The following is a 12,656-nucleotide window of genomic DNA, read 5'->3' as shown; positions in this document are numbered from 1 at the left end:
TTCTGGGACGAGACAGTGGAGCCTCAAAGACTGAGAAGGTCCTAATTGTCACTATTTCTCTTTATTCAAACATGGGTGTCCTGTATGTTTGTTTTAAAATATTAAAAATTACCTTTTTAATTTACTATTAGTTAGTGTAACATAATGTGTTAATGTAATTTCAATGTCTATCCCTTAGGCGGAGAGTTTTGGCACTAAGATCATTAATGAAGATGAGTTGTTGGACCTCATAAGAACCAAACCAGGCAAGAAGTCTAAATATGAGATTGCGGCAGAGGCAGAGGTAATATAGCTCCCAACCCCTTCTTTCAACCTCCTGTTCTTTCACTTGCACTAACTGCCCACTAGAGCCACATATATTTAGCAAAATAAAATCAATACTGCGGTATATGGCTTATGCGATGGTCATACTCCGAAGGGTGTGATTTTTAAATAATTAAATAAATATATTCCAAAATGAAAGCATCACAGTGTTTTTGTCGGCCAAACCCCTCAGATGTAAAATATTTATTTAAAAGACCACCTGAGAAGTTAATAGTTCAATAATTTAATGACGCATTCGCATGTTCAATTTTCTGATTTCTGTTCATGGTCACTTGGCAAGTCTTTTTTTAAAGATGCTGAATGTTTTATTTTGATTTTTGATTTTTTTGATTTTGAATGTGCCAATAAATAATTTAGTAGCATATATTGCGATTTGAACTGCAGTATGATATTAAATTTAATTTTATATGAATATGTCTCATATTGCTACTGTTGAGACATTCAGACACAAAGAACAAAGGTTCATAATGGAAATGCTTACTTTTAGGGGCGTCTACACCTAAGTTCACTTTTTACAAGAAACAACTAACACTTTGAGTTGCAATTCAATTTTTTTATATCTTTAAACTATTCACTTGTTGTGTTCAAAGCCTTGTGCTTTTAACATCAATTCCTCAATATTTTATTTTGGCAGAATATTGGTATACCCTTATTTTGAACACCCAAATGTTTTAAGTTTTTACCAAAATCCTAAATGGATGGTTCAAGTCTTCAATGTATAAAGTGTTTTTTCAGCTTTTTATTAAAATTATTTTTATTTTGTATGCACACTCTAACAAAGGCACCCCAATCAATAATAATTTCCAAATATAGCTATTCAAGTGATGTGGTCAAAGTGTTCTGTATTAGTTCATATCGCAATATATGTATAGCAGAAAAACTAAACGCATACAAAATATTTCAGTTTTTTCCAATGTTGTACAGCCCTTCTGCACACACAGGAATTTAGTGCATTGATGAGCTGTCTGTCTATCTTCCATATTTTAGAATAAATCCTCTAAAACAAGGACTCCAGACTCTAGAGGCAAGCCCAGTCCTCCAGCCAAGAAGGCCACACCGCAAGGGCCCAGCCCCAACAAGAGAAGCCCATCAGAGGGGAAGTCTAAGCCTGGCTCTGCCTCTAAATCTAGAACACTTGGGGCCTCTCGTTCAGAGGTCAAAAAGAGTTTGAGCTATGATCAAACCAAGACAGCATCCCCTGTATCCCACACTACCCCAGAGAATGATGGGAGCAGCCTGTTGTGGGTGGATAAGTACCGCCCCCGCAATCTGAAGAACCTGATTGGACAGCAGGGGGATCAGAGTTGTGCTAACAAGCTTCTGCGTTGGTTACAGAATTGGCATAAACATCACAGCGGCAGTACAAAAGCACCATGTCAGTATTGGCTCTTAAGTTTGCTCTTACTGCATGTTCACAGGACAGTTGATATTTGGGTAGCTGACATATAATCTATGAACGTCAACGTTAAGGTTAAAAATATGGATTAAGAAATGTGTATATTATTCTTATGTTTGGGCTGTTTTTCAACTTGACCAGTTAATATAGTTTCTCAATTATTATGAGGTAATATTAATCAAATAAGATAAGAATTGTAAATGTTGTTTCAGATCATTTTATATGGAGTTTAGCATGTCATACAGCTGAATCTGTTCATTATCCATGCTGGAATGGCATACTAACAGTATGACATTATTTAACTAGAGTAGTTTCCCATAATGCAGTGCACTTGATTTGACCATGAGCATATGCACCAGATTTTACACTCGTAGGAGTGACTCCATAATGTTTATTTTAATGGTGCATGCTGTCATATATACCATTTTTAACAGTAGTATGTGATTGTAGTATATACTGTGTATTATGAAGTATAAATACTAGTATGCCATTCAAACCATGAATAATGTGTTTATTCAACTTCAATGTAGAGGCTACAATTCCATTTAACTAATTTTCATTGTTCTTGTGTCTCTCACACTGTGCGAAACAGCCAAATTTGGTAAATTTGGGAGTAAAGATGATGGTTCTGGATTTAAGGCTGCATTGTTATCTGGGCCTCCTGGTGTTGGGAAGACCACTACTGCTGCTCTCGTCTGTGAGGTCAGTTCAGTTTCATAAACGCATGTAGCTTAACATTTAGTTTGACTAAGTTTCAAAAACAGTGTGTAATCCTTTTAATGTGTTTAACATTGGGTCAAGGATTAAATCATTAGTGAATGATTGTAAACGCTGTGTGTCTATTTTACAGTTTCATTGCATTGGGTAAAGCATTAATAGAATTCCATATGTGCTTGTAGGAGTTGGGTTACAGCTACGTGGAGATGAATGCGAGCTGCACCCGCAGTAAGAACAGCTTAAAGGAAGTGATCGCAGAATCACTCAACAACACCAGCATTAAGAACTTCTATACAGGTAATTAGCTTAATTAATAGCTAATTCATCAGGTAGCATCTGTAAAATGGCTTGGAGTTAAACTTGTTGATTATAATGTAAACACTGTATGTTTTTGTGTTTAATGGTGTCAGGTGCATCTCAGACAGTGAGCAGTAAACATGTCCTCATAATGGATGAGGTGGACGGGATGGCAGGAAATGAAGACAGAGGAGGAATACAGGTAGACACACACACTCACATTCAATTGCATTATCTCTCTTTACCAGAGGTGGTGCTCAAGGAGCAAAAATGGTCATAATGGGGTCTAAATTCTTATGGGTTCAGTGGCTGTGTGGAATAGAGTACTAGCTCAATATATAATATATGGTAATGATAATTTTGGGCTTTTTTATTTAAGAATTCAGCTTATTTGACATCCAGTTATTTTGTACTGGAAATCAAAGATCAAGTCATTGCAATCTGGAAAACAGTAATCCATTCAGAAAGCTCTGTTGTATAACGCTCATTTTGAGCAAATGTAGTAGGTCATCAGGGTATTATGTGTATACAGAAAATGTACATACTTTGCACAGTGTATATACTACATAGTGCAGGCTTGGTAAGATCAGTATGCTTTTCTGAACACCAGTGTATTCAGAGTTGTTGTGGTTTTTGACACTTGTGCTTTTGCCCTTTAACCCACACAGGAAATGATTGGTCTGATAAAACAGTCAAAGATTCCCATCATCTGCATGTGTAATGACCGCAATCATCAAAAGATCCGCTCGCTGGCCAACTACTGCTATGACCTGCGGTTTCAGAGACCCCGTGTTGAGCAGATCAAGGTACGCTGGCATTTGAAATGATTGTCAGATTTAATCACTGTTGATCAGTGTCATTTGATTTATTTAGTTAGTGGACTAGACGTATTTCTTATCATATAAGCATCATATCCTTTCTTTGTTTTTTTGGATTTAGAAACATTTAAAATATTTGGTTTTAAACCCTACTTTATATCATTACTGAAACATATATCATCACTGAAAAAACACGTTATTTTACAGTGTTTGTTATACTTGTTACTTGTATTAGTAATAACAGTAAAATATGCATAATTGCAAACAGTAAACATTATTACTAAGTACTTTGTGTAATTACACTGTTTCAAGGACACCTTAACATAAAGTGAGAAATCTTATTTTACTCAATATTACAGTTATTGTGTAAAAAAATGTTTAAAAAATGCTTCTTTTTGCCCAATCAGGGGGCTATGATGTCTATAGCTTTCAAAGAAGGTCTGAAAATCCCACCCCCAGCACTTAATGAAGTCATCCTGGCATCCAATCAGGATATTCGGCAGGTATGATGTTAACAAACTTTTATCACTGATTCACTGTCTACTATTGATGTGTGTTTTACACTGCAAAACTTTTATTATATTTCTACATCTAGATCCTGCATAATCTGAGCATGTGGTCGGCTAAAGACAAGGTCATGACCTATGACCAGGCCAAAGCGGATGCTAACAATGCTAAGAAAGACATGAAACTGGTATATGCGCACACTGTTAAAAACATTATGCACACTTTATGAGCATGGATGCATTGATGACATTGAGTAGACTGTATAAAATGACAATATCTGTGTTGTTATGCAGGGTCCATTTGATGTGTGCCGGAAGGTGTTTTCTTCAGGAGAGGAAACTGCCCACATGTCATTAATTGACAAATCAGACCTTTTCTTTCATGATTACTCTTTAGCCCCACTATTTGTCCAAGAAAATTACCTACATGTCCGACCAGCTGCTGCAGGGTGAGTTTTAGAGACGTACTCTAGGTCTGGGTGATAGTTAATCTCTATATTTTCCCAAATTTTGAAGATATTCAAAGTGTATATATCAATTTTTTTTGTCTAAGAACAAATTCACATTTGCTCTTTGATCATTTAAAAAGGTGTTTTGTTTGCTCCCCATGAAAAAGACAGTATAATGGTGATGGTATAATGTTGACATTTGATATTTTTCAGGGGAAGTCTGAAGAATCATTTGGTGTTGTTGAGTAAAACAGCGGACAGCATTTGCGATGGAGATTTAGTAGACAAACAGATCCGCTCCAGACAGACCTGGTCTCTGCTTCCTACACAGGTAACACTTCCTGCCATTGTCTTCTCATCAGTGTTGGCCAACAAATCCTCCGTCAACAGCTTTGAATGCTGTAGCAGCACCAAGATAATCAAGCCCACAACCGGCCATTTTCAAAATGCATTTTTTGAGGCAGAAAAGATGAATAAAGTCCTATTACAGCACTGATTTCTAACATATTACAAAACTTGTTCACATAGTTCAAGTATTTTTGCTAAGGCTTTTCATGTATGTGTGTATTTATTTCCAGGCAATTTATGCAAGCGTGTTGCCAGGGGAACTGATGCGCGGCTATATGAGTCAGTTTCCAACCTTTCCCAGCTGGTTGGGCAAGTTTTCATCAGCTGGCAAACACAGCCGCATCTTACAGGAGCTGGCTTCACACATGAGCTTAAAGTGAGAAAACACACTTTTCTCTCCCGCTCCCTTCCTCCATGTCTGAAGCATGAAGTCTTTAAACCTCATTTTTGCTTTCTTAAAAGCTTACCTATTTCTTATCCTGCAGGACGTTAAGTAGTAAGGAAGCAATAAATCTGGATTACCTGCCGTATTTGCACTCCGCAATACTAGAGCCTCTTCAGTCCCAAGGTTCAGAAGGAGCCAATCAGAGTGTGAAGCTCATAGATGCTTATGACATCATTAAAGAGGATGTTGATAACATGATGGAGATCAGCACATGGGGTGGACAGCCGGATCCTTACTCTAAACTAGACTCCAAGGTGTGTGTGTGATTTTCTTTGCATATTGTAGAGTTATCCCTCCAGGACAAGGAACCGGTGGTCCAGTTGACAGTTCATTGCTTTGACAGATGCCTGCTCAGTCTGAGTTAATTGTGTTTTAACAGGAAAACATCTGGAGGTGCTGTATGCCACACTTTATCCCCATCAGCTGTGTTTTTTTTTTTCTTTTTCTTTCCTTTCCTGCAGGTGAAAGCTGCATTTACAAGAGCCTACAATAAGGAATCCCATCTTATGCCGTACTCCTTACAAGTGGTTAAGAAAAGCCGTAAAGGTGCTATTGACCCTGAGCTTGTAGGAGAGATTGACAATGAATCTCAGGTCCAGGAAGAGGAAGAAGACGATGGGCTTACTGGAGATGCGATGATCAAGGTATATCAAAACAGCAATCCAGCAGCTTTCATTTCGACTATATATCAGTTTTCCAATTATGTTGACTCAATAACATCTCATTTGGAGAACACTTAAAGGGATAGTCTTGGCTTATGTCGTTTCACTTTTGTTCATCTTCAAAACTCAAATGAATTTTAATGAAATTTAGATTTCTGTCCTTCCATTGAAAGTCAACGCAGCTAAAACTTTGACACTTCAAAAAATGTAATCCATGAGTGGATAAATCCTGAAGAGACATGATAGCTTTATATGATGATCAAGTTTAATTTAGGCTTTCAGTGCTTACATCATCATATTATTCCAAACCTGTATGAGTTCCTTTCTTTCTTGGAACATAAAAGGTGGATTTTTGAAGAATCTCCACTCTTTTTTCATACAATTGCAAAGAGACTGAAGCTTTCGGGCATTAAAAGAGGTCACAAAAGCACAATAAAAGTTGGTTTCGATTGCTCTATATTCCAAAACTTCTTAAACCACTGAGACTGGTTCATTGAGTCAGTGAGTTGAGAAATGGATCTGTTATGGCTTCACAGGTGTTATAATGGCTACTTTTACAATTAGGGGCCAAGCACCGAAGGTGCGTAGGCACCTATTGTATCCGTTGGCGTTCTTTTTATTATTATTATTATTCTGCTGCTTCTTCTTCTTCCGCTCTGGAAGTCTATGGCAGCCCATAGAACCGTATGGTAAAAAGTTGTGAAATTTGGCACACAGTTAGAGGACAGTCTGACCTTTGTCCATAGCAAATTTGTAGTCTCTAACTCAATCCCTCTAGCGCCACCAGCTATCCAAAGTTGCACTTATGTTTATGTTAATAACTTTTGAACCGTAAGGGTTAGAAACAAAATTTTTCCTCTGATTCCTTGGGTCAAGCCGAATCAAATGCACCCTATGACATAATTTTCTGTCATGAAAATTTTTCCACCATTTTGAATTTTCTGAAAAACCTACTTTTTCGAACTCCTCCTAGGCCGTTACTCCGTTTTTCACAAATTCAAGTCGATTCCTCAAACCATTTTTGAAAAACACGCGAACGAATTGTATGCAGTGCTTGTGAAAAAAGACGTAAGGCTGTATCTCCACAATGCTTTGTCGTATTCAGACCGAACTTGGTACATGTCATCACAAGCATGACCTGAGGCATCATGCAGTGTTTCGGCACAGCGCCACCTACTGGTGCCGAGATATGAAAAATGGGTATTTTTGCTTATAACTTCTGATGGATTTGTCGAAAAATCATAAATTCGGTCTTATTGGATTCGGGGCATCATGCCGAGTCAAATGATATCCAATTTTCCCGTATCGGCCATTTTGAATTTTGTGCTAAAATGCTGTATTTTACGAACGCATTAGCGTATTGTTACGAAATTTGGTATGGGTCATCAGGACAATTCCCTGAAGGAGCTTGAGAAGTTTTGGCGCAGCGCCACCTTGTGGTCAAAAATTATAACAAAATTTACAAAAATGCTAAGAACTTTTGACTATATTAACCGATTGTAATGAAACTGGTCTCATTTGATTCCTTGGGTCATGCCGAGAACAAAGATATCAAATTTGCCATAGTCGACTGAACTTCCTGTCTGCCATATTATTTTTCTTTAAAAACCTACGTTTTCGAACTCCTCCTAGACGGTTGCTCTGATTTTCACCGAAATCGAACCGTATCATCTTCAGACCATGCCGACAAAAAGTCATGGATTTCAAGTTGATGCATCAAATCTTTTTCATATACCGGAGCAAACGAATTTGAGGCATGATTCAAAACCCACTCTTGAAGCTGTATCTCTGCAATGCTTTGACATATTGACACCAAACTTTGCGGATGTCATTGACAACTCACTCTGATCATACCGCATGAATTTGGTCACAGCGCCACCTATTGGTGGAAAGTGATAAACCAGTAAATCTTTATTATTGACTGTATATGTGATTTTTCAGCTCTATTGCCTAAAATGATCCTAATAGGTCTTTAATTGCTCACTGTTGCAGTTGGTCTGATGCTCAAGGCCGTGTTGGCTGGCTTGTTGTGCCGCTTTTGTGCTTGGCCCCGTAATTGCTGCTTGCAGCTATATGTTTGCATGGTTTTTGAAGCTTAAAATCTTAAGTCCCTGTTATTAATTGAAAAAGAGTTAGCTTGAAACAACCTAAGGATGAGCTTGAGGGATAAATTACTTTTTTTTTTTTCCTATATGTATAAACATGTATAGTTTGTTGCAAAGTGTAAAGTTTGTCAGTCATTTTAAAGGATTAGTCCACTTTAAAATAAAACTTTCCTGATAATTTACTCACCCCCATGTCATCCAAGATGTCCATGTCCTTTCTTTTTTCAGTCGAAAAGAAAGAAAGTTTTTTGATGAAAACATTCCAGAATTATTCTCCTTATAGTGGACCTCAGTGGACTCCACTGTTGAAGGTCAAAATTGCAGTTTCAGTGCAGCTTCAAAGGGCTTTAAACGATACCAGACGAGGAATAAGGGTCTTATCTAGTGAAATAATTGGTCATTTTCTAAAAAAAAAAATACAACTGTATATGCTTCAACACAAATGATTGCCTTGCAAGTAGTTCCGCTTTCCGTATTCTTCAAAAAGCTTACGCTGTATGTCCTACACCTTCCCTATTCAACTTGCGTAACGAATATGATGCCAGTTCCATTTTTTCTGTAAGTAGAATAGGGAAGGTGTAGGACATACAGCGTAGGCTTTTTGAAGAATACGGAAGGCGGAATGGCGGAACTACTTGCAAGGCGATCATTTGTGTTTATAAAGCGTATACAGTTGTATTTTTTATTTTTTTAGAAAATGACATTGTTTCGCTAGATAAGACCCTTATTCCTCGTCTGGTATCATTTAAAGCTGAAGCTGAAACTGAAACTGTAATTTTGTCCTTAAACAGTGGAGTCCATTGAAGTCCACTATAAGGAGAATAATCCTGGAATGTTTTCTTCAAAAACCTTAATTTCTTTTCGACTGAAGAAAGACATGGACATCTTGGATGATATGGGGGTAAGTGAATTATCAGGAAAATTCTATTTGAAAGTGGACTAATCCTTTAAGACTACTTGTAACTTGTTTAACATTTTGGCTAATTTTATTGCATACAGCATAGCTGAGAGTACTACACTTATTAGTAATAGCATATTTTACCATGTTTAAATTCATTCTACAGAATTCCACACATTTTGCCCTGAAATCAGCACAGAAAATGCAGAACCAGTCTGCATACTCCATCCAGACCTACACATAGGCAAAATTCCATTATAAAACACCATTATTCACCTGATTTCTGTTTTTTTTCTTTCTTATTATTCCTACAGCAAAAGAAAGCCAAACCAGCAAAAGATATCAAGCAAGAGAAACCAGGGGCTTCTGGGAAGGGGAAAGGCAGGGGTAAAGGAAAGGCCAAAAACTGAGATAAATATAGGAGGGACCGAGACCGAAAACACCTACTCTTTCTGTTTTCATAAAGATGTGAGTGGCTGAAGGACATCAGCTCTATAAACAGAACTTTTTTTCTGTCTGTGAGTCATACTTGTGCACTTCCTGAAAGCCATCACTCAGCTTAAGCTGCTTTCAGCAGAGCGGACACAGCAGGGACCAGGCGCTGGGGGTGGACCACACATTTTCACAGAAGTTATTATATGGTTCACAATTCATTAAGCATATCTGACTTGACACATGCATCACACTGTTAACACATAATGTTAAAGCTATATTCATCTCAAAGGTAAACAGTATTAAGGGCACTTAATGTCATCTCACTCATGTAACCCCCATGACAAAATACATGAGCATTTTAATATATTGCTTCTGTTGTTCACAGTTATACACCCTCTTCCACTTAAGACATGGACACCCACTGTACTTAGCTTAGTGAACACACACAATGTAAATATGTATTTGCCATATTTGCTTTTTTCCTTTTGTTACTTCGTATACTTGCAGATATATAAATAATACCTTTCTTAGTGTTTTCTATGGCAGCACTTTTGGATCCAGACTGATAGTGTGTGTGTGATATTAGCCAGAGGATTATTCTGTAAATGACTAAATGTGTACAATTCAATAATTAAAACAAGAATTATGTCCTAGATGTATTGTTTTTGCTTGTTACAATTATATCCATTCTGCTTGATGGTGCAGATGGTATTGATCAGATTGGCCCAGAATGGTAAAAATAGTGAAACTGTACTGAAATTGTTGATATATACAATAGCTGGGTAAACAACTCAGTACATAGGTCCTAGTGATGCGCGGGTCGGCTTTTTTTCCAACCCGCGGGTCCCGCTTTTATGAAATTATTTGGCCCGCCCCAGCCCGCCCCGCACCACTGTATCCATTTTTACAACCCGCCCCGCCCCACACCCGCAGCCATTAAATATACATACTAGTAAGGTGACCACCCGTTCCGCATTTCGCGGGACAGTCCCGAAATTGGGAGCTTTGTTCCGCGTCCCGCAAAACTTAAGTAGTGTCCAGCATTTCATTTACGTCTGTAGTTTTTTTTTTTTTTTTTTTTAATCCCTGAAATTACAACACAACAGTAAGAAATATAATAAAAACTATGACTGGCAGGCATTTAAAAATCTGTTTGTGCAGCCGTCATATTCTAGCTGTGAAAATAACTAACCAATGCAATCATAGAGAGAGTGGACATCAACTCAGTTTACTCAGTAAACATCCAGCAAGGATTTATCTCACATAGCATACTAGATAAGAACCTCAGGAGCTGCTCAAAGCTGCCTAAATCGATGATTTAAAGCATGTAATCATCCATTCTGATGGCAAATATTTCCAACGAACGGCAGCGATCAAGCGCCACACACGGAAATGGTCGAGCACCTACGGAAAAACGAGATGTTCTCCATTTGTTTTAACCAATACAAAATTGCGACGTTCAGACACGACTTTCTTCTCACGTTTATAGTTCATTTAATGCGGGTTATATGGCGTTGTTATAATGAAAAATGTTGAGAGCGCAATATTGTATCACGAGAGCGCATCAAATGCACGAGCAATCTCCGCTCACAGGCGGATTAACTGGACGCGCCCGCGCTCTCTCTCAGATATTACATCTGCGCGCTCAAAATTTGTCATCCTGCATGTGTAGCCGTGAATCTAGAATTTTCTGTTGTATTTAATGTTCTGTTGTATTTAACATTAAATTCTGTTGAATTTAATGTTGCCATAAGAGCAACATTGTAGTGTGGGCACCCAACGGCAGAAACATTAATCGGCGCGTATGCCAAGTTTGCCAACAAGTGTAAATCACTATTTACATTTTAATTCACAAATGTATCTGTCTCACGTGGTGTCTCGCATTGTCCAGCAAAATCACATCTACTGTCCTGCAACAGATCAATAGCCAGGTGGTCACCCTACATACTAGGCATTGTAATATAAATGAAAACAGCCTTTATTTCAGCCTGAAAGTGCTTGGAAACATCGCCCTGTAAACAGGCAACAACACACGATTATGAATATGAACCATAAATCAGGTCATATTAATAACAAGATAATGATAAACATTTTCAACATTTACAAAGCAGCGTCTGTATTCATCTAACAGGCTAAATAATTTTTTATTTCAAATTTGTATTGGCCAACAGTTTACAGCTACATAACCACTGAACTTTTGTTTTATTTAACACACGGAAAATATGTCTTGACATGCTGGAAGTGCTCATTTTGTGGCTCTCGTGTTTGTATATTTTTTTCACACGAGTTTCACACGAGTTGCACTTCACGTCGTAGCGATAGCTACTGTCTCGATTGTCTCTTGCTGCAGCTATTTCTGAGAACCGGTCCCAAACATTAGATTTAGCAGCCTGAATTTTTTTTCTTTTAATTATGTAAATTCCCGACCTCAATTTCTCCCACACCTCGTCTTCCATCTGCACTTTTATTTCTCCGTTTTTGTTGTCGTGGCTGGCGCCGGGAGCTGCTTGGTGCGTCGCTTTCATGACGTGACGCCAAAGGTTTGGGGACATCACGCAAGTTATGTTGCTACGGCCTTCGTATTGTAACCTTATCAAAGAACCTAATAAAATATGAAAATCGATATTCCCAAATATTTAATATAGGCTATAGGGAATTGCACGCAACAAACATGGATTTATTTATTTATTTTGTTTTTAATGACCCGCCCCAACCCGCCCCGCAAATAAAGTGACAATTTCTTTACCCGCCCCAACCCGACCCGCGGGTTACCCGCGGGGTCCGCGGGTTATGTGACGACCCGCGCATCACTAATAGGTCCAGGTATTTTTTTTTTTTTTTTTTTACAGCAATTAAAATTGCAGTATACTTTCAATACTTCATTTGTAGACTTTAATAGACAATTATTTACAGCAATAAAATGTATTTTGTTTACATGTAAATTCACAGTAGAAAAAGACTAATCTGGGTTGAAGAATGTTGATTGTTATTCTAATGGACACAGTGAAGTGTGGACTTGCATGTAATGCATCTGACAACATATACAAACACAATGATTATGGTTCGTTATTGAGTTACAGTCAGAAAATATTTCTTTTATGATATTAGTCTTGCTTTAAATAGTTTCATAAATGTTTTTTGCATGGTTTATAACCTAAATGTGTAACTGAACCACACTTACAAATAATCAATTGAGAACAAATAATTACAAATAATTATGCTTAATGTGAGCTCTCAGCGTTAGTTATGCCATTAG

General features: G+C 37.7%; 1 protein-coding gene across 1 annotated transcript in view; it reads left to right on the top strand.

Annotated features, from left to right (window-relative positions):
* rfc1 (replication factor C (activator 1) 1) overlaps positions 1 to 10,042 on the top strand; it is an 18,847-nt gene extending 8,805 nt beyond the window's left edge. The window contains exons 10-24 of the mRNA XM_067403143.1: positions 1 to 38; positions 179 to 283; positions 1,312 to 1,699; positions 2,313 to 2,422; positions 2,620 to 2,734; positions 2,848 to 2,936; positions 3,403 to 3,540; positions 3,960 to 4,055; positions 4,148 to 4,246; positions 4,353 to 4,507; positions 4,721 to 4,838; positions 5,086 to 5,231; positions 5,341 to 5,554; positions 5,762 to 5,944; positions 9,280 to 10,042. The exon at positions 1 to 38 is cut by the window's left edge and continues 142 nt beyond it. Of these exons, the coding sequence (XP_067259244.1) occupies positions 1 to 38; positions 179 to 283; positions 1,312 to 1,699; positions 2,313 to 2,422; positions 2,620 to 2,734; positions 2,848 to 2,936; positions 3,403 to 3,540; positions 3,960 to 4,055; positions 4,148 to 4,246; positions 4,353 to 4,507; positions 4,721 to 4,838; positions 5,086 to 5,231; positions 5,341 to 5,554; positions 5,762 to 5,944; positions 9,280 to 9,375 (2,090 nt within the window). The 3' untranslated portion in view covers positions 9,376 to 10,042. The remainder of the gene's footprint in view (positions 39 to 178; positions 284 to 1,311; positions 1,700 to 2,312; positions 2,423 to 2,619; positions 2,735 to 2,847; positions 2,937 to 3,402; positions 3,541 to 3,959; positions 4,056 to 4,147; positions 4,247 to 4,352; positions 4,508 to 4,720; positions 4,839 to 5,085; positions 5,232 to 5,340; positions 5,555 to 5,761; positions 5,945 to 9,279) is intronic.
* The last annotated feature ends 2,614 nt before the right edge of the window (positions 10,043 to 12,656 follow it).

The sequence above is a fragment of the Chanodichthys erythropterus genome, chromosome 12 (genome assembly GCF_024489055.1).
Source record: "Chanodichthys erythropterus isolate Z2021 chromosome 12, ASM2448905v1, whole genome shotgun sequence".
Classification (NCBI taxonomy): domain Eukaryota; kingdom Metazoa; phylum Chordata; class Actinopteri; order Cypriniformes; family Xenocyprididae; genus Chanodichthys; species Chanodichthys erythropterus.
This window is presented reverse-complemented; position numbering and strand designations above follow the sequence as displayed.